The sequence below is a fragment of the Amblyraja radiata genome, chromosome 17 (assembly GCF_010909765.2).
Source record: "Amblyraja radiata isolate CabotCenter1 chromosome 17, sAmbRad1.1.pri, whole genome shotgun sequence".
Taxonomy (NCBI): domain Eukaryota; kingdom Metazoa; phylum Chordata; class Chondrichthyes; order Rajiformes; family Rajidae; genus Amblyraja; species Amblyraja radiata.
Window position 1 is genome coordinate 39,555,802 of NC_045972.1, and position 21,682 is coordinate 39,577,483.

A 21,682-nucleotide genomic window follows, 5' to 3' on the forward strand; every position below is an offset into this window, starting at 1 on the left:
CTCAGAGAATTCCAGAGATTCACCACTCTCTGTGTAAAAAATGTTTTTCTCATCTCAGTCCTAAAAGATTTCCCCTTTATCCTTAAACTGTGACCCCTTGTTCTGGACTTCCCCAACATCGGGAACAATCTTCCTGCATCTAGCCTGTCCAACCCCTTAAGAATTTTGTAAGTTCCTATAAGATCCCCCCTCAATCTTCTAAATTCTAGCGAGTACAAGCCGAGTCTATCCAGTCTTTCTTCATATGAAAGTCCTGACATCCCAGGAATCGGTATGGTGAACCTTCTCTATACTCCCTCTATGGCAAGAATGTCCTTCCTCAGATTAGGAGACCAAAACTGTATGCAATACTCCAGGTGTGGTCTCACCAAGACCCTGTACAACTGCAGTAGAACCTCCCTGCTCCTATACTCAAATCCTTTTGCTATGAATTGCTAACCATTACAGGCCATGCTCTCGAGAGATGGAATCTCCCCACCTTTACATCGATGGCAAACCCCCTCCCCTTCACTGAGTATACGCCAGCCATCGATCACATTTTCTCATCCATTCCCTACACAATAGGGGCAATTTACAAAGGCCAATTAACCTACAAACCCGCACATCTTTGGGAGATGGGAAGGAACGGGAGCACACGGAAGAAATCCACGTGGTCACAGGGAGAATGTGACACAGACGGAACCCGAGGTCATGATTGAACCCAGGTCTCTGGTGTTGTGAGTCTGCAGATCTACCAGCTGCACCACTGTGCCACCCAGATTGTTGTTCACTGTTTGCAGTGTATTAGTATGTAATATTAATGGAAGTTTCAACAAATGAACATGATTGCAACCAGTGTTCTGATTGCAGCCATGATCCCACATTGGGGTTTGAATATGGATCTCAGCAGATCAGGCTGTGTGGGAGGGTAGCTTGATTTACACTGGCTCTGGGTCTCCTTGATGTGACCTTCAGCCAGCTTGCACTGCTGCGAAAGACCAATTTCACTTCATCTTTCTCAGTAACTTCCTTTAGTGAAAAAAAATCCTCGAGTTTTGATCTGTCAGCATCGAAGCTCAAGGTCTAGAATTTAATGGATGTTCTCAAAAGCTTTGTGAATTTAAGATTGTTGTGAAAAGTTTAAAAGGTTACACAACTTGTAGCAGCTACATCTTTTGCCAGTGCTATCTGTAGGTTTACAAATACAGTAGGAACTCCAGGCCACAGTCCATATGGTAGTCATTGACACTGACAATTGCGATACAATAGAACTTTATTCCACCCAGGAAGGAAATTGATCTGCCAACAGTCATAAAAACACAAAATACATGAAACGTAACATTAAAGTGATGAGTGGAAAGGATTGGGGATGTGCAAAACTATCTTGTGTGTGTGTGTGAATGTGTGTGAATGTGTGTGAGTGATTGGTGGTGGTCGGAGGGGCCGTAGGCGCAGATTGGCAGCCACGCTTCCGTCAGTCTGCCCCAGGGCAGCTGTGGCTACAGAAGTAGCTTACCACCACCGAGTGTGACTGAGGAGTGAATGAATAATGCGATGTAAAGCGCCTTGAGTATTAGAAAGGCGCTATATAAATCCCATCCATTATTATTATTATTATCTTCTATTTATAAATGTTTTAACAAGTAATTTTAGTAAGTTTTCTATGAGTTACTAACTCATAGTACTGGTGCTGTAGAGTCCGCAAAAATATTTTCTGGCAGCACGGAGGCGCAGCGGTAGAGTTGTTGCCTTACAGCGCTCGCTGTAGTAGGTAGGGTTCGATCCCTACTACGGGTGCCGTCTGTACAGAGTTTGTACACTCTCCCCGTGACCTGCGTGGGTTTTCTACAAGAACTTTGGTTTCCACCCACACTCCAAAGACGTACAGGTTTGTAGGTTAATTGGCTTGGTATAAGTGTAAATTGTCCCTAGTTTATGTAAGACAGTGTTAACGTGCGGGGATCGCTGGTTGACGCGGACTCGGTGGGCCGAAGTGTCTCTTTCCACGCTGTATCTCTAAACTAAGAAATCTGAAAGTCAGGAAGATTACACTAAGAGGGAAGTAGATTCTCAGTGTTATTTGAAAATGATTAAAACAATGTAGTGGCATTAAAACACCATTCACAGCCTGTGCGCTGATCAATGGTCAGATTCAGTTACCTTGTCTGGTTTTTAGCATAACATTTTTGTAAACCTGCATGCCAAAAGCTGAACTGTTTTGAATAGAACCATACATTGAGAAATAGGGAACAAAAGGCATCTGAAAAATATGTAAACTGACCAGGGTGTCAGATTCCTCCAATTCTATCATCCATCCACATGCAAGGGTAATGCACAGTGGCACATTAACCTGACAACCAATACGTTCTGTGGGACATGCCACGTGAGTGAAGTCACCCAAATGGCCACAGGGAGAATGCACAATCTCGGTAGAGTTGCTGCCTCACAGCGCCAGAGACCCGGGTTCAATCCTGACTACAGGTGCTGTCTGTACGGAGTTTGTATGTTCTCCCCGTGACCTGGGAGGAACACCCATATCTATGTACCTCCCACTACCCTGACATCAATCTGAAGAAGGGTCTCGACCCGAAACATCCCCCATTCCTTCTCTCCAGAGATGCTGCCTGTCCCGCTGAGTTACTCCAGCATTTTGTGTCTATGTTCGATTTAAACCAGCATCCGCAGTTCCTTCCCACACAGTATGAATATTGATTTCTCTAATTTCAAGTAACCCCTGCATTCCTTCTCTTTCTGCCCCTCCCCACCCTAGTTGTCCTTCCAGTTCCACTGTTTGCATCCATACATACCTTCGTTATATCACCTCTTCCACAGCCAACAATGGACCATTGTAGGCTCCACCATTCCTTGGTCATTGATGCTGGCTCTGATTTGTTCTGAACCTTCTCATGCCTCTAGTTTCCCTCTCCCCGACTCTCAGTCTGAAGAAGGGTCTCAACCTGAAACATAACCTAATCCCTTTTCTCCATAGATGCTGCCTGACCCACTGAGTTACTTCAGCATTTTGTGTCTGTCTTCAGTCGCTCAATGTTCTGCCTGAGAACATTATACTACTGCATTATCTTACTGTGTTGCCATCACAAGGCAGAGGGTCATTTGTTAATCAAAATGATTGATCATCCTTGGGGTGACCTGGATATTGATTATAAGTTCACATTAGAAAAGATTCGCTGGTCTCTTTGTACCTTACTGCTTCTAGTGGTAGTTTGATTCCAGATAGTGTGATGAACTTCAAGGATAAACAGTTGCTGAAGAACTGCCTCATCGAAGAAGGGATTTCCTTTGTTTTCCTGCAAGAGATGACATTGCAAAATCTATAACCAGAAATATATCTGTGAATATTAATAACAATTGGGGCAGATGAAAGGGATAAATAGGGCGAATGCACAGAATCTTTTATCCAGAGTAGGGGAACCAAGAACCAGGGGACACAGGTTTAAGGTGAGAGGGGAAAGAGTTACTAGGAACCTGAGGAACGACATTTTCACACAGAGAGTGGTGGGTATATGGAACAAGCTGCAAAAGGAGGTAGTTGAGGCAGGTACTACAACAACATTTAAAAGACATTTGCGTAGGAAGGAACTGCAGATGCTGGTTTACACCAAAGATAGACACAAAATGCTGGAGTAACTCAGCGGGACAGGCAACATCTCTGGAGTGTAGGAATGGGTGATGTTTCGGGTGGAGACCCTTCTTCAGATATTTTACAGGTACATGGATTGAAAAGGTTTAGAGGCACTTGGGCCAAACGCGGGTGGGTGGGATTAGTGTAGATGGGGCATCTTGGTCATCATGGGCAAGTTGGGCCGAACGCGTATGACTATGACTTAAATTTAACCAGAGAGACCAGGGCAGGCTTTCAGTTTGCCTTGGGACGCCAAAACAACCAAATACAATGAAACTTGGACCAAAACGGGGAGTGAGTATAACTTCAGGTTCAGAACCAAATGGCTCGATGAAAATCAAAAGATGGATATTCTAGCTTGCTGTTAACTAACAGGAGAGAGTTACTGTTGACAATTTTTAAAGGTCACCATCTCACATTAGATTCACCACCCAAACAGTTTTACTCAGTTCATGCAAATAAATTACAGCTCACACACTCATTTATTCTATATTTATACGAGCTAGATCCCCCTTTTCCAACCAGCTTTCACCTTGCAGATCTAAATCTGCGGCCGTACAGGATCAAAACAATACTAAGTTCACTGCGGTTGCTATTTTCTGACTTCATGCAGACTAAGATGTATGGGGTGGAGATTGTAAGCCTGTGAACTGGGTTTTACTAATCTTGGTGTGGTTGGAGGTGAGAGTTGGCGTGTCACTGTTACAACTTCAGGGCGGTCACAATGGCGCAGCGGGAGAGTTGCTGCCTTACAGCGCCAGAGACCCGGGTTAGATCCTGACTATGGGTGCTGTCTGTATGGAGTTTGTACATTCTCCCTGTGACCTGCTTGGGCTTTTTCCTGGATCTTCCTCCAACACTCCAAAGACGTACATGTTTGTAGGCCTATTGGTGTGGTAAAAATTGTAAATTGTCCCAGGTGTGTGTAGGATAGTGCTAGTGCGCAGGGAATGCTGGTTGGTGCAGACTCGGTGGGCCGAAGGACTTGTTTCTGTGCTGTATCTCTAAACTAAACTAAATTAAATCAGTTTGGGAATTAAAATATTTGTCTACAAATTGTTTCTAAGTGAAGCAGTCCACACTAAACCAAATCCAGTTTGCAAAATGTAAATTGAATGTAACAGGTCTCACAGGACTATTTCAAAGAGGAACTTTCCCTTATGTCCAGGTCAATATTTGTCCCTCAGTCAATGTTACTGAAACCAATTATATGGGCATTACATTAGCACTGGTGGGCGTTTACTCTGTGGGAATTGGCTGCACCCCTTCTCACAAAAGCAACTATACATTAATAAAACATAATTGGTGGTGGTGCCTTGTCGTGGTTCATCCCGAACAGTGACGCAACAGAGAGCTCTCTGGTTCATGGGTGACTCCCAGAAATGCAGACCGAGATAGATATCGTGCTACTGGAAGATCGTCAACTCAGTGATGATCATCAGCTGGTTGGTCTTCCAGTAGAATGAGATGTCCTTAAGGAAATACTGCAGGCTGGCGCATTCCAGACTGCAGGAGCATGAGCTGGGGGACAACACCGAAGCTCGATGCAGCCAACGGAGAGGCTTTGTGGGTTAGGACCGCAGTCTAGAGTCCTTCTGCTACTGGACATTGACGGAGTACATCCCAGGAGGTCATGCAACTGGCAACGGTGTGAACACTCCCAATGTATGAAGATAGGCACAAAAGGCTGTAGTAACTCAACGGGGCAGGCAGCATCTCTGGATAGAAGGAATGGGTGACGTTTCAGGTCAAGACCTTTAGACAATAGACGAGAGGTGCAGGAGTAAGCCATTCGACCCTTCGAGCCAGCACCTCCATTTAATGTGATCATGGCTGATCATCCCCAATCAGTACCCTTTTGCCTGCCCCTTTGAATTAGTCCAGAATTTTGTGTCTATCTTCGGTGTAAACCAGCATCTGCAGTTCCTTCCTGTACTCACAATGAATGGATCCAATAACACCATGAATGCATAGACCAAACAACATTACAAATATAAAAAGAGCCATGCACTATTTAAATGTATTGCATATATTTTTTACAAATCAAGTTTATTTTTGAAATTTTTTAAAAAAAGGTGGTCAAGCATTTTAGGACATCCCCACACTGCGAAAGGCATCATGTCAATACAAATGCTTTCTTCCAAATGGCTTCACTTCAATTTATTTACTTACTTGTGGGAAGTTACGTTTCGGTTGAGAATCAGAGAGGATAGGTGTATACAACACCCACGATTCAGTGCTCCAAACAGCTATGGTGGAGAAAACAGAAAAGCAGCTGCGGAATGCCAGAATAATATCACAACAAATAGTCACTTATTGTTAACAAAACCATTCCAAAAAGTGCAATTAGACATAAAAAGCTGAAGAAACTCAGAGTGACAGGCAGCATCTCTGGAGAGAAGGAATGGTTGACGTTTCGGGTCGAGACCCGTCTTCAGAGCCAAAAGGCCACCCATTCCTTCTCTGCAGAGATGCTGCCAGTCCCGCTGAGTTACTCCAGCTTTTTGTGTTTATCTTCGTTTTAAACCAGCGTCTGCAGTTCCTTCCTACACCAAAAAAGTGTAATCCTGTGTGGGAATCTTTCCCACAGATACTAATAAACTGAGGATACCCAGGAACTATATTATGGGGTCCCCCACACTGTCGCTTGCATTTAGTACATTCACTAGCAGCTTTCTGAAGCAGCTGTGCGTGTATCATTGTTGCTCCCTGGCAAATACATCTGTTGTTTACCAGCATCAGGGAAGCAGCACCATGTCATCAGCAAGCTGCAGCAAGGTGTCATTGACAATGCTATCAGGTCACACTTGCTCACCAATAACCTAGTTATCAAATCCCATTGTGGGTTTTACCAGGTCCCCGATGGTAGGCTGGTAGATTAAGATACACAGGATTCACAAAGACTTGGTTGTCGTTCTGAGATGGTAAGAAGTACATTGGAAAAAGCAAGGGTTCCCAACCTGGGGTAAATTTACCCCAGGGGATAAATTTCGCCTACCCAAGGGGTAAATTTGTTGATTCTGGATTTGTACATATTTTTTCTCATTGACTGACTGTGTTTGGTTCTGGTATATCTGTTCATCGTTAGTTGTTCATAAATAAGTGAAATAACATTGTTATGTGCTATTAAAGTTACCTGGGGTAAACGGGACGAAAAAGGTTGGGAACCCCTGAGATAAAGAAACAAAGAGAAAGTGGTACTTACAGAATCCAGGGCGCAGTCGGTCCCAGCAAGATCCAGGTGAGTCAGTGCATTCGGACGGGCAAGGAAGGCATAAAAATTCTGACAGAAAGCAATTTAAAAAAATCAAATCTTTAAACATTTCACATGAAATACCTGTTTCAAGCTCAAGAAGCAAATATTTAATCAGACCCCTGAATCTCTAAAAGTAACATTTTTAATTGCTGAAAAGCGGAACATATTTCCAACAAATCCAAGTCTTAAACTGCAAATACAGTTTATTAAATTAATAAGTCTTATCAACAGTTCGATCATTTTGCATTTTTTATGTTGCTGTTTAACAGGTCAAACACTGTATAACTTTAGTTGGGCCGGGTTTACATTGTGGGAATGAACATGATAAAAGATCTGGTACTCTTTAGTTCACAACTGTTTTATTTCAGATTTTCGACATTTTATTACGTATTTTACTTTTGGAAGAGGTCAGAAAATGCTGCACAAAATAAACGTGTATTCCTTTTAACTTTTAAACAGATAACTAAAATATGTGTGGAAGTCTGAGCTGCTTTGTAAACTTGATCATTTTCACTAATGCGAAAACAGTGGTTTTAATATTTAAAAGCCAAAACTGGGAGTGCATCCAAAAATATATTTTGTGTAGTTGGCTGTCTAGGCCTGAACAAATGCTTTGTATAAATAGGTCCATGAAGGTGTTTCAATACAGCAAATATGGGTTAAAAAATATTCAGAAACTGAATTCTAAAATTAACCGCTTAAGATATCAAAAAGGTGTTTGCTTTCCAAAACATGAAATTACTTTGATCAACTTACACAATTCTCTTCAACAGCAAAGATGCTGGGATTACCAGAGAGATCCAGGTGAACAAGAGAGGATGCAAATGTTTCATTGGCAATGAATGACTGAGCCAAAGAGTTCAGACCTGTAAAGTTCAAGGTGAAAGGTAAGAGGGAGTGCCAACATATCTGGATAATAACCACTGAGGCACCTTACTTAACATTTCTATGGAGGCTGGTTGGAAGAGACTGGACTCCAGAAAGAGCACAGGTAGCCAAAAATGACCGTGTAACCCATTTATTTTGGATTTCCCCAAATTTCCATCAAAGATTATGCAGGACATCGTTAACATAGAAACATAGAAACATAGAAAATAGGTGCAGGAGTAGGACATTCGGCTCTTCGAGCCTGCACCGCCATTCGATATGATCATGGCTGATCATCCAACTCAGTATCCCATCCCTGCCATCTCTCCATACCCCCTGATCCCTTTAGCCACAAGGGCCACATCTAACTCCCTCTTAAATATAGCCAATGAACTGGCCTCAACTACCTTCTGTGGCAGAGAATTCCACAGATTCACCACTCTCTGGGTAAAAAATGATTTTCTCATCTCGGTCCTAAAAGACCTCCCTCTTATCCTTAAACTGTGACCCCCTAGTTCTGGACTTCCCCAACATCGGGAATAATCTTCCTGCATAAATACTATGCTGGTGTCTCTCGCAAGGAGAATGTGATTCTCTACCACATTACTGGTCGACGAGAGTAAAGAATTATGTGAAGATTATTTAGATAAGTTTTCAAACATTTTTACTGCCAAGTTTGGGCCCAAGTGGCAGGCTAATGAATAAAGCCTTCATGCTATTTTTTTCACAGATCAGTTGATACTTTTATACCGATGCAGATTCTTGGATTCTGATTCCAGAGCTAACACTGACATCCAATGTTTGTGTGATTGCTCACTACATTCTTTGTTTGCAGCCTCGTTTTGTACTTCATCAATCTATTCATCAATGAGTCAGTCAATCTATTACATGGATGGCTGCCAGGGTTGATGGTTGAGGCAGATAGGACTGTGGCATTTAATAGACTTTGGATAGGCACATGGATATGTGGGGAATAGAGGGTTATGGACTATGTTCAGGCAGGTAAGAGTTGATCTTGGCATCATGTTCGGCACAGACAATGCAGGCTGAAGGGCCTGTTCCTGTGCTGTACTGTTCTACGTTGCAAATCTAGACCAAAATTAAGGCAGCCTATATTTCCCTCATCACTAGTATTTCATGTAATATAATGCCTCTCTACGATGTGTGGAGGAGAATAATTTATTTTGGGATAATTATCCAATGCAAAAGTTGGTCCATGTAAGAGTTGAAGCTTGGTGTCATGGCCAAGACTTACCCTTTGTTGTCAGTGATGTCCTGGAGAGGTTGATGTACTTCAGCCCTTTGCTGAGCTTTTCAAACTGTTGACTGAGTGCTAACACTCCTGTTGAAAGACAGTTGTTGTCATATCATTGTTCAGTTTGTCTTTGCGTTTACATTTTCACATAATTTTCATATTACCAACCCCTTTCACACACCATCTCAATGCAAGATAATTAAAGAGCCTTTTAGATCCCTTCTCAAAATATCATTACTAATTGTGTTCACTGGCTAGTGCCTCGTTTTTTTTCCTCTATCCCCCACCCCTTCCCCTCTTTAAAATTGTTAACAGACTTCCACTGATATAATTTAAACGCCTCGTTAGTTTAAACATCAGAGGTTAGTGAAGGATGCAATTACTGTTCCTGAATGCACTGTTTCATTTAAATGGTTAAAATCAGTTGCAATTGCAGAGGTTATGATTTTGTTAATTTGATGAAGAGCTTTACTACTGATAGTGCTGTTTTGGATCAGGACCTTTCTTCAGAAGGGTCTGAAGAGTGGCCCGACACGAAAAGCCATTATGAAAAAGGCCCTGAACCGAAACGTCACTGATCCATGTTTTCCGGAGATTCTGCCTCACCTGCTGAGTTACTCCAGCACTCTGTGTAACGTCACCTATCCATGTTCTCCAGAGATGCTGCCTGACCTGCTGAGTTACTCCAGCACTTTGTGCCATTTTTTGTATAATCCTGCGTCTGCAGTTCCTTGTATGTTCTCTACTTTGTTTCAGAAACCTGCTTTGCTACTAAAACAGATTACATTCTCAATAACTGAGATGCAGTATCAATGAATTGAGGAAGAATCAATTCAATTAGCTACTTTGCTTATTTTAATTGTATCCAGGTTTAAAAAAAAATATGTGGGCAATTGCCTGCTTGCAAAACCCTTCATCAAGAGACAACTGCATTTCGTTGTCTCTGTACTGCACACTGACAATGATAATTAAAGTTGAATCTGAATCTGAATCAAATTAACAAAATCATAACCTCTGCAACTGATTTTAACCATTTAAATGAAAGTGCATTCAGTAACAGTAATAACATCCTTCACTAACCTCTGATGTTTAAACTAATGAGGCACTTAAATTATATCAGAGGAAGTCTGTTAACAATTTTTGATAGAAAGCATTACAATTTTTCAGACATGTTTAAAACAGATTTTCCAAAAGACTGATAATCCAAAGACCGCATAGTGGTGCAGCGGTAGAGTTGCTGCCTCACAGCGCCAGAGACCCGGGTTCGATCCTGACTATGGGTGCTTGTCTGTACGGAGTTTGTACATTCTCCCCGTGACCTGCGGGGTTTTCTCCAGTTTCCTCCCATACTCCAAAAACGTATAGGATTGTAGGTTAATTGGGTTGGTATAACTGTAAATTGTCCCTAGCATGTGTAGGATAGTGTAAGTGTGCGGGGATAGCTGGTCGGCGCGGACTCGGAGGACTGAAGGACCCGTTTCTGTGCTGTATCTCTAAACTAAACTAATCATACTCTGAAGTAAAACACAAAGTGTTGGAGGAACTCAATGGATCAGACAGCATCTGTGGAAGGAATGAACAGGTGACAATTCGGGCATTAGACTTTATTGGTGTTGGGCACACTTTTAATTCACTTTATTTTTAACCGTGTTACAGAGTATTCTCATGAGCTTTTAAGTGAACCCATTAAATTTAGAGGGAAATGGGAAATGGGGTCCTTCGGTTTAAAGAGAGAGTAGAGGAACTGATGCCACAGGACAAGAGACTGCCATCAGTGTGAAGGAGGGTCTTGACCTGAAATGTCGTATGTCCATTTCCCTCCACAGATCCTGCCTGGCCTGCTGAGTTCTTAAAGCAGTTTGTTTTTACACAGGGACTGGGACCCTGGTGAGTTGATGGGGAGTGAGGCTGGAGGTTTTAGAGCATAATGGTAGGTGGTGTTTGATGTGACAGAATATCAAGGAAACAACTTAAAAAGGGAATTTATGAAAGATTCTTCCGACACCATAGCAGCAGGCAAGGTCAATTTGGTTAACATTTTGTACAAAAGAATTCTGAGCCGAAAGATCGCCTATCCATGTCCTGCCTGACCCGTTGAATCACTCCAGCACTTTGTGTCTTTCATTGATTTAGTCTTTTCCAATTTTTACTGTTGTGTTCGTTTTTGTAAACCAGCATCTGCAGCTCCTTGTGTCTACTATATCGAGGAACTTGAACTGACCAAGATCTGATCATTACCTCTGTCCTCTAGTTGATTGTTGGATAGATTTATTGTGTGGAGTGCAGGATTCACATTCTCTTCCATAGCCTGAGCTATTTTCTGTGCAGCATCACTGAAACAGTAGAGCACATACGATGTACACACAGATCAAAGTTTAAATATACATCGACACAGAACTTCACATTCCATAACCCCGGCCAACATGGTTCTCTTTGGTTTTCATAGATTGATACCCACTGCTTGAACACAAAGGAAAAGTACTCATTCACAGGTACGCAAGGAATACAACACATGACATTGTGGAGAATAAAATTGAGGGAAGATCTGCATATACACGATAGAAAGTCCTTCTTATTAGTGGAATCACTACAGTTTTTGTATTTTTTGCATTAAATTTACGGTTATTAACATTGTTTTTTTATTTGTGAGGTTTGACACAGTGGTGCAGTTGGTAGAGCTGCTGCATCACAGCGGTGGGGACCTGGATTCGATCCTGACCTCGAGTGCAGTCTGTGTGAAGTTTGCCAGTTCTCCCTGTGACTGCATGGATTTCCTCCGGGTGTTCCGGATTAGTTCAGTTTTGTTTACTATTGTCACGTGTACCAAGGTACACTGAAAAGCTTTTGTTTGCGTGCTATCCAGTCAAAGAAAAGACTGCATGAATATAATCAAGCTGTCCACAGTGCACAGATATAGGATAAAGGGCACAACATTTAGTGCGAAGATATAACATTATAGTCTGATAAACACCGATTAAAGCTAAGACAAAGATCTCCATTTAGGTTGATGGGAGGTGAGGACCACACTCTAGCTGATGAAAGGACCGTTCAGTTGCCTGATAAAAGCTGGGAAGAAGCTGTTCCTCAGTCTGGAGGTGTGCGTTTTCAAACTTTTGTATCGCTCGCCTGATGGGAGAGGGGAGAAGAGCGAGTGACTGGGGTGAGACTGGTCCTTGATTATGCTGCCAACCTGGCTGAGGCAGCGTGAAGTGTAGATGGAGTCAGTGGAAGGAAGGCTGGTTTGTGCGATGGTCTGGGCCACATCCACATTTCTCTGCAATTTATTGCGGTCTTTGATGGAACTGTTTCCCAAACCTGGTATATCCCAATAAGATGCTGTCACATATTCTAAAGACGTGCTGGGTTTGGAGGCTAATTGGTCTCTGCAAATTGCCCCTGTTGTTTAGAAAGTGGAATAACAGAGAACTAGAGTGAATGGGTGATCGATGGTCGTCGTGGACTTGGTGGGCCAAAGGGCCTGTTTCCATGATGTATCTTTCAATCAATTTAATCAATTATAATTTACTGTATGTATTGCTTTTATGGGCCTGTTAAGCTGCGACAAGTAGGAATTGAATTGTTCCATTGTCAGAACATTTGCAATTACAAAATTCACAAATCACGACCCAATAATTTGAGAGATTAAATAAAGTTCACTCTCATAGAAATTCTATGGAGAAATAAATAAATGAACACAATTTTTTCCTTCCAATCATGTTTCTTGATGCAGAAGACACGAGTCTGTATAACGGAGAATCATGAGAAGGACCGTTATCTGGGGTCACCTGTACAGTTGTGTACGAGTTTTCTTTAATCATTTAGCAAAGTTAACTTACTTCTTGCAAAATGTTAAATTGCTAATTTTCATCTTAGATGCAACTCTTCAAACAAGTAGAAATAAATTCAGTAACATGTGAATCGAAACAGCATCAAAATTGTTTACTTACAACTTTATTCCAGCATTTTCTAAAACCAGCTCTTCTAGTTTAGTGGACCAGCTGATTACATACAAGACCTGTTCAATCACATCAGGACTCTGCCAATGACAAGAAAAGTAATGAAAAGGATACATCATTTACTGCTAGTACGCAAATTACTTTTTTTATAGCTCCCTATCATTCCCTTTTGATGTACATGCACTTGGGTCAACTTAGTAATTCTTGGCTAACTGGGTGGTAAAGTGGTGCAGAGCAGGAGTTGCTGCCTTAAGGGCCTGTCCCACTTCAGCGTTATTTGTGTGTCACGCAGATGGCGCTCGAAGATTTTGTACATTCCAAAATCCCGGGGTGCTGCGCGTGATCGCGCGTCACTGCCTACGTCACCACGAACCATGCGCGTGTAATGCACGGCACGACGCGCATGTCATGCTTCGTGACGCGTAAATGATGTCGCCCTTTACGCCACCAGAGGCCCTTTACACCACCAGAGAACCGGGTGCGATCCTGACTACTGGTGCGATCCTGTCTACGGGTGCTGACGGTTTGAGTTTGTACGTTCTCCCTGTGACTGTGTTGGTTTTCTTCGGGTGCTCCGGTTTCCTCCCACATTCCAACAATGTACAGGTTTGTAGGTCAATTGGCTTCAGTAAAATTGTCCCTAGTGTGTAGGATAGTGCTAGTATGCAGGGTGAACGCTGGTCGACGTGAACTTGGTGAGCCAAAGCACCTGTTTCCATGCTGTATCTCTAAAGTCTAAATTGGGTGGATATTCTATTAGCAGGTAGTACAAAACATCATGATAACGTGAGGACAGTATTTCCTATAATTTGGCAAATCTCTTTCTGCCACAGTAAGTGGACCAAGCATTTTTCCTCCATCATTTTCCTTTTCCAGGACTTTTAATAACAAACAAATTAAAAATTACAGATTCAGGATCTTTAATGACCAGAAATTATTTCCTCGTTTTGTCTGCATTAACAAACTTCTTAAATTGCAAAATTTCACAGCTCAGTGGCGTGATGGTATTAGACCAAATGATAAAACAAAAGATAAAGAATATTAAATCTGAGCAATAGTAAACATATTGGAAACACATGAGACTGCAGATGCTGGAAACTTGAGCAATACAGAGGTTCTGGAGCAAATCAGAGGGTCAGGCAGCATCTGGGTAAGAAAATAATTAGATGACGTTCTGGGTCAGGACTCTGGGAAGAACAGTAGAACCCTCTTAGCATTTTCCATTTTAACATCTCTTGCTTACAGTGAAACATGGCAAAGCCCTGTACCAATCCAAGTCCAGTGGTTTTTAATAGAGCAGTTTTCAGTCATATGTGTAAATTGACTCATGTAAGTAATTTAAACTGACATCAATAAATAGTCCTTCATGTTAATCAATCATCAACAATATTGATTTATCCTCCATTGCATGATTCACCCGGTCAGAGTGAGTATTAAATACTGGTCCGTTAAGGAAACCTTTTAGCATTTCCAAAGATGTCCAGAGCCACAATTTCCCGGTGAATATTCCAGTTGTTCTGACATACTTTCGTTAGCAAATACATTGTGCTGATAAACGGAAATTATGATAACAGTGGGAATTTCTGCACACACAAGAGACTGCAGATGTTGTAATTCGGAGCAAAAAAACATCTGGATCTCAATGGGTCAGGCAGCATCTGAAGAGGGAAAGGAATTGTCAATGTCTCAGGTCAAGAGTCAACACCGAGAGTCGGGATTTTTCTTTTAACCCTATCAATCTGTGCGATGCGTGGGTGGACATGTGGATTTGAAGTGGGAAGCTCTCTCTCTCTCTCTCTCTCTCTCTCTCAAATTCATACGGTGCAAAGCCAATGTGATACAGACACACACCGCGATGATCAGGAAGGTTGGCACTGTAATTAAGACTGTGAAAGCACAGTGTACGGGAAGGGTCAGGCAAGTCGTTTAAAAGAGGGGGGAGAGAAGTAGTGGAGACAACTTTTAAGACAACTTCACGGCTGTGAAGCTCGGCTGACATTAACATTACTGGTCAGTTATCCTTGGTTCTGAAAACTACTGCTTACGTTTTCTTTCCCAATGAGACAATGAAATTCACCGGTCTGCACCGGCTACAACCTACGAGAACCTTTAACCTCCTGGCAACACACTAGGACCTCCTGGCGACCCACCTACCGCACGAGAATTCTCGTTACTCTCCATGGCGGATTCATTCTGGTCGGCGCAAATTTTTCAACATGTGGCCGTAATGACCATAATGAGGCCGCGACTAGTTCAAAGAAAGCGGGAACTCCTAATGACCACGAAGGCAACTACCCGGCAGCCACCCACGAACATGTGGTGACCATGTGGCGACCGCATAGTCTCCTGCAGTCGCCTAAAAAGTGGCCTAAGTGGGACAGGCCCATAGGAGTTTTTGGAATTTCTTTTTTTTCCCCCTTGATATTTGTAGATTGGCTATTTCATACTAGCCAATTATAGTGTTTGTTAGTAGTGACTCCGCCTACTATGTACTTCATATTATCTAGATCCTGCTTACGCTAGTTTAAAATGAATAGCAGCTCAGAGATGTAATGACTATAGATCCTTGCTGTATGGAGATTTAATAATTATGTGTTGTATCTTGACGTGTGTTGACTTGACTCATTACATGGTGTCCCAAATGGGATACGAACCCACGCCTCTAATTGGAGACTTGACATTACAATATTTATGCTATATTTGGGCTAATGGGAAAAAGTTTAATTTCTCAGACGACGTTGCATTTTGGAACAACAGAATATACCTCACCAGGAAGTGCACCTGGCACAATGGCGCACGTGGAGTTGCAGCCTTACAGCGCCAGAGACCCAGGTTGATCCAGAATATGGGTGTTATCTGTACAGAGTTTGTACGTTCTCCTTGTGACTCCATGGGTTTGCTCCAGGTGCTCTGGTTTCTCCCACACTCCAAAGACTTAATTGGCTGTGGTAAAAATTGTAAAATTGTCCCTAGTGTGTTGGATAGCGTTAGTGTACGGGGTGATTGCTGGCCAGCGCATAACCTAACGGGCCAAAGAGCCTGTTACAATGCTGTATCTCTAAAGTCTAAAGTAAAGCCTAAAGCAAGGATCTGGCTGAAAGAAGGCTTTTCCCCCATTATCCTAATGTTTGTTACAAATTATTATAAAGCTTATGAACAATCATTGTGTGTAGCATTAGGTTCTCAATCAATTATCTATTTTATTTATAGATGTCAAAAATTGAGTTGCACAAAGGAATAATTTGGAACAAAATAAACACTGTAGATTTGCTGCAGTTAATTTGGATTTAAAGCTGACTGTTAACAAGAACATGATTACAACTGCCTTCCACATTCTCTGGCAATGCCACCTAGAGTGTCTGCCAGATCAAAACTTGGTTATATATATGTAAATTGTTCCAGATGGACTTACCAGTCTCAAATCCTTGGAGAAAAGTTTTGTAAACCATTGATTGAATGCCAAGGCTGCCACACTCAATGCCATATCTCTGTTAGACAGAACAGACACAAACCATTGTTTAGAGTCACAGAGCCAAACACCGTGAAAACAGGCCCTTCGGCCCAACTTGCCCATACAGACCAACATGTCCCATCTACACTATTCCCACTTACCTATGCTTGGCCCAACTCCCTCTAAACATGTCCTATCCATGTACCAGTCTAAATGTTTCTTAAACTTTGCAAACATTTAACTCAACTACCTCCTCCGGCGGCTCGTTCCATACATTCGCCACCCTTTGTGCGAAAAAGCTATCCGAAGAAAATCTACCCATGTTGCGAAGTCCAATGGATTCAGTCACTTCAATAGAGTTTCTCCAGCATTTTTGTGTACAGTCACTTCAATAGTTTGTTCAATGGGACCCGTCCCACTTACGCAATTTTTTTGGCGACTTGCCGGCACCCATCAGCAGGTCGCTGAAAATGTTCAAAATGTTGAAAATCCAGCGGCGACCAGAAAAAGGTACGACTCTTTGGGTGACTACTCACGACTATACTGTATGGTCATGAGTAATCGCCCAATGAGTCGTACCTCTTTCTGGTCGCCGCTGAATTTTCAACATTTTGAAAATGTTTGGCGACCGGCTGCGACTATGACGGGTGCCGATAAGTCGCCGAAAAAATCGCGTAAGTGGGACAGGCCCTTAGGCTGGCACATAGCAGGCAGCATTCACAGCATGTCAATGTTGGCTAATAGGCAGCAGCTGTAAGAGAAAGTACAACCATGACTCACTGTCTAGACACACAAATAAAGAACAATATTGAAGTGTAGCCAGCATTAGTGGAACTAATATTAACAGAAGAACTTTCAGGACAAAATAAGGGAGAAAATCAATAATATTCAATTAACCACCAGTTAAGTAAATATATTTTTGTGCACTTTTCATATCAGCTAATATTCTTCTACACCACAGACACATTTCCTCCCAATGTTTAGCCAAGACACTGTCTCCTTCCCCAATAATAGATTGTGCAATTTGTTCACAAATACAGGATCTTGCTCAATACAGTACAGTTGAAGTTAATGAACTGTATATTTTAGGACATGTATCAATAGGCTGATACAGCAACATCTGCTTTGTGCTTTCATCCAGGTTAAATTCCTACTTTGATTTTACTGCATTTGGGCTAGGGTGCACGTAATTACAGAAACCTGACTTTTAGTTCAGCTCAGGAAGAGAATGAAAGGAAGACTTGGGGTGGAAGATTGCAACCTTCACGTGGTCCGCCCTGTTTCAACGAATGCGATCAACCCAGCGTACACAATCAAATAAGATCAAATAGAACAAGTTGTCCGTATAGATTATTGTAACTCTCTCCTCTCTGGTTTACCCAAGTCCATCCATAAACTCCAATTGGTCCAGAACTCAGCTGCCCGCATTATCACCAGAACCCCATCCACCGAACACATCACTCCCATCCTCAAACAACTGCACTGGCTCCCTGTCCAATACCGCATTGAGTTTAAGATTCTCCTCCCCACTTTCAAAGCGCGCCACAATCTCGCTCCTCAAGACCTCTCTGAACTCCTCCAGCCTTACACTCCATCCCGAACTCCCCGATCCTCATCTTCCTCCCTGCTCTCCACTCCATCTGCCCGGCCTGTCCACGATGGGGTTCAGAGCCTTCAGCCGTTCTGCTCCTCGCCTCTGGAACTCTCTCCCACTATCCATCTGTACCATAGAGTCTCTCCCCACCTATAAAACCTCCCTCAAAACTCACCTGTTCAGACTGGCCTATTCAACGTAACTCCACTTTCTATCAAATTCATGGATATGGTGTCTTTGTATATTTTTATTTATATATTTGTAATTTGCTTGTTTTAACTGTAAGGTGTCCTTGAGTGTTCTGAAAGGCGGCCATATATAAAATGCATTATTATTATTATTATTATTAACTTTAGGCTGTGCACGCCATACGCAAGAAGAAGAAGAAAGGAAGACTTGGGTCATCTCACCTTGTGTCCAAGTGGCTGAAGTCTAGAAGGTTAAACTCCTTGGTGTTCTGGCTATGATAGATGGTATCCACATCCTTGGAAGAGAAATGAAGAGGAGTTGAACAACTACATTTAAAGTGTCTCACTAAAGCTGCACCAAGGATGCAGACTAATTTCACAGATCGCCATAAAAGCGCTTGTTTTCACAAATGTCATTTAGTGGACATTTATGCCAGAGAGATTAACGAGGTAATTTTAGATACTATCAGCGTAATACTAGTTGTGAGAGAGTTCCTAACCCCTGCTGGTAAGAACAGAGTAACTGACATTCGGATAAAATATCTGATCAGGGATAGTTAGCAAGGATTTTTAGAGTGTAAGTCCTTCAAATGAATATTGTATATTTTTGTGGAAGTAAATGACACACAACAGGTCAGGTAACGAGGGCAGCACATTGGCGCAGTGATGATCGGTTTTCCAAATAATATTTGGAGGATGTTCTGTATTGATATATTCAACAGTGAATAACTTTGATCATAGTTGAAGGATCAATAGAAGTGCCATTGGCATTATAATACAGCATTAATTCCACTTGTGCACTGGTTTTCAACAGCGTACAGGTAGTAGAACAGCTGTGGTGTTTTTGAACATCAATGGCAACATGTCGAGTACAAACAGAAGTGGACCAAAGACAGATCCTTGCTGGTTGGTAAGTAGTGTGGGTCAGGAAATGAAGCCTTCTATGGTGATTCTCTATATCTCACAGACATTGTGGGCTGAAGGGCCCATTCTTGTGCTGTACTGTTCTATGTTTTTTTTAGTCTGTTTTTTTTTTCTTTTTTTCCCAATGGTACAATGTGGTACAAGGAAGTTATAGGCCGGGTGAGCCTCACGTCAGTAGTTGGGAAGCTATTGGAGAGGACTCTTTGGGATAGGATTTATGCTCATTTTGAAAAGAACGTGCTAATAAGGGGGTGTCAGCGTGGCTCTATTGAACTTGATTGAGTTTTCTGTGGAAGTGACAAAGGTGAGGATAGGGCAGGGGGTAGATTTTAATAAGGCTTTTGATAAAGACCCTCATGGTAGGTTGATCCAGAAGATGCATGTGATCCATGATGACTTGGTCATTTGGTTTCAGAACTGTCCTATGTTCTATCTTCCAGGACAAGGGGTCACAGCTTAAGGATAAGGGGGAAATCCTTTAAAACCGAGACGAGAAGAACTTTTTTCACACAGAGAGTGGTGAATCTCTGGAACTCTCTGCCACAGAGGGTAGTCGAGGCCAGTTCATTGGCTATATTTAAGAGGGAGTTAGATGTGGCCCTTGTGGCTAAGGGGATCAGAGGGTATGGAGAGAAGGCAGGTACGGGATACTGAGTTGGATGATCAGCCATGATCATATTGAATGGCGGTGCAGGCTCGAAGGGCCGAATGGCCTACTCCTGCACCTAATTTCTATGTTCCTATGTTCTATGTCATGTTAGCTGTCTTCCCATTTTACAGCTGTTGTTGTGGTACCAGAGTGATTACAAAAATGGTGACAACCTCTATCTCTGACACCATTCTGGGATAATTCCAATTTTCATTTTATTGTCAATTTCAGGGACATTTGTTTCTGCACACTGTAAATAACAAAGTGAATGCTGTAAATCAAATATAATTCCAACTTTTAGCAATCTTTCCGAATCTTGACTGTGTACTAGATGATCTCACTCAGGCCTTGCTACATGATGTCAGTGAACAGCCTAGTTTGTTGATTTGCCTAGCTTATGCCGCAATAAATATTACAGGGGAGGCAATTGGCGATGCATTATTTTCGTAAGGATGTGCCAGCATTCACATTGACATCATTCTCCACCATATGACTTTTTAATATTTTCTATTAAATAACCACACTAGTTATTTTGGATACACTGTACTCAATGTAGACATACCCACTGGATCTCTTCTTTGAAGAGAAACCCATTGTAGTCACACAACGCTGCGTACATTTCTGAGTAGCCACCTGAAAATAAATGAGAACTATTAGACTTGCGGTTCACTCTGCGATCTGGAATGTGAAAGCATTAGTTTCAATTAAGAATGATTCATGTATAATCCCCAGGAATATCCTAATGTATAAAAGGTGAGAGGAAGGGAACTTCTTCAAAGTAAGCATACCTTGAGGAGATTTTGCAGTGTAGCAGTCAAAATGTAGAAACAAGGACTGCAGATGCTTTATAACAAAAATCATTCTTACTAAATCATTGGGAGCTGAGTTAATAGTTCAGTTTTGTTTATTGTCACGTGTACCAAGGTACAGTGAAAATCTTTTTTGTTGAGTGCTATCCAGTCAGTGGAAAGGCTATACATGATTACAATTCAAGCCGTCCACAGTGGAGAGATACAGGATGAAGGGAATAATGCTTAGTGCAAGATAAAGTCCAGTAAAGTCCAATTAAAGATAATCTGACAGTCTCCGAAGTGAATGGCAGGTCAGGATCGCTCTCTAGTTGGTGATAGGAAGGTTCAATTTAGTTTTGAGATACAGCGCAGAAACTGGCCCTTCGGCCGACCGAGACCACGCCGACCTGTGATCCGCGTACACTAACATTGTCCTACATACTAGGGACAATTTACAATTCTTACCAAAGTCAATTAACCTACAAACCTGTATGTCTTTGGAGTGTGGGAGGAAATCAGAGTACCCAGAGAAAACCCATGTGGTCACAGGGAGAACGTACAAACTCCGTACAGACAGCACCCATAGTCAGGATCGAACCCGGGTCTCTGACGCTGTAAGGCAGCAACTTTACCTCTGCGCCACTGTGCCACCCTAGCAGTTGCCTGATAACAGCTGGACGGAGGAAGGCTCTACACCCTTAAGCTCAAGGTACAGCAACTGCTGATTGTGACGGGGTTGGCAGGAGCATTACCCAACAGTGACAAGAAATGGCAGGAGGCCAAGACCAGCGGGACCAAGGTACAGAGGAGAATGTAGGCCAGCAGAAATTCCTCTCTAGAACAGTAAAGAATGGCCTCCACCCATATTAATAAGCTAAAAAAAAATCAAGTAGATATGATTAACTTTTATCATCTCAATGATTTACAGTATACTAACATTGGAGTTATATTTTGTTGCAAATAAGGCTATGATCGGCCAGTATAGAAAAATAAACAAATTAGATGCAATTAAGTCTCATCTAGTCGACTAAAGTAAATCGCTGCTTGGTTCTTGGTTCTTGGTTTCTTGGTCCTCCAAAATATTCCAAACGGAATTTAAACTGAAGGTGGTGGAGGGAGGACTTAAGCC

The 21,682-nt window shown here is 42.1% G+C and overlaps 1 protein-coding gene across 1 annotated transcript in view; it reads right to left on the reverse strand.

The window, feature by feature from the left end:
- carmil2 (capping protein regulator and myosin 1 linker 2) overlaps window positions 1–21,682 on the reverse strand; it is a 77,750-nt gene that overhangs the window by 38,960 nt on the left and 17,108 nt on the right. The window contains exons 5-14 of the mRNA XM_033036273.1: window positions 20,325–20,395; window positions 18,412–18,485; window positions 16,369–16,444; window positions 12,948–13,036; window positions 11,239–11,333; window positions 9,001–9,087; window positions 7,635–7,744; window positions 6,828–6,905; window positions 5,795–5,871; window positions 3,183–3,287 (exon numbers count right to left, since the gene is read on the reverse strand). Coding sequence (XP_032892164.1) covers window positions 3,183–3,287; window positions 5,795–5,871; window positions 6,828–6,905; window positions 7,635–7,744; window positions 9,001–9,087; window positions 11,239–11,333; window positions 12,948–13,036; window positions 16,369–16,444; window positions 18,412–18,485; window positions 20,325–20,395 — 862 coding nt within the window. The remainder of the gene's footprint in view (window positions 1–3,182; window positions 3,288–5,794; window positions 5,872–6,827; window positions 6,906–7,634; window positions 7,745–9,000; window positions 9,088–11,238; window positions 11,334–12,947; window positions 13,037–16,368; window positions 16,445–18,411; window positions 18,486–20,324; window positions 20,396–21,682) is intronic.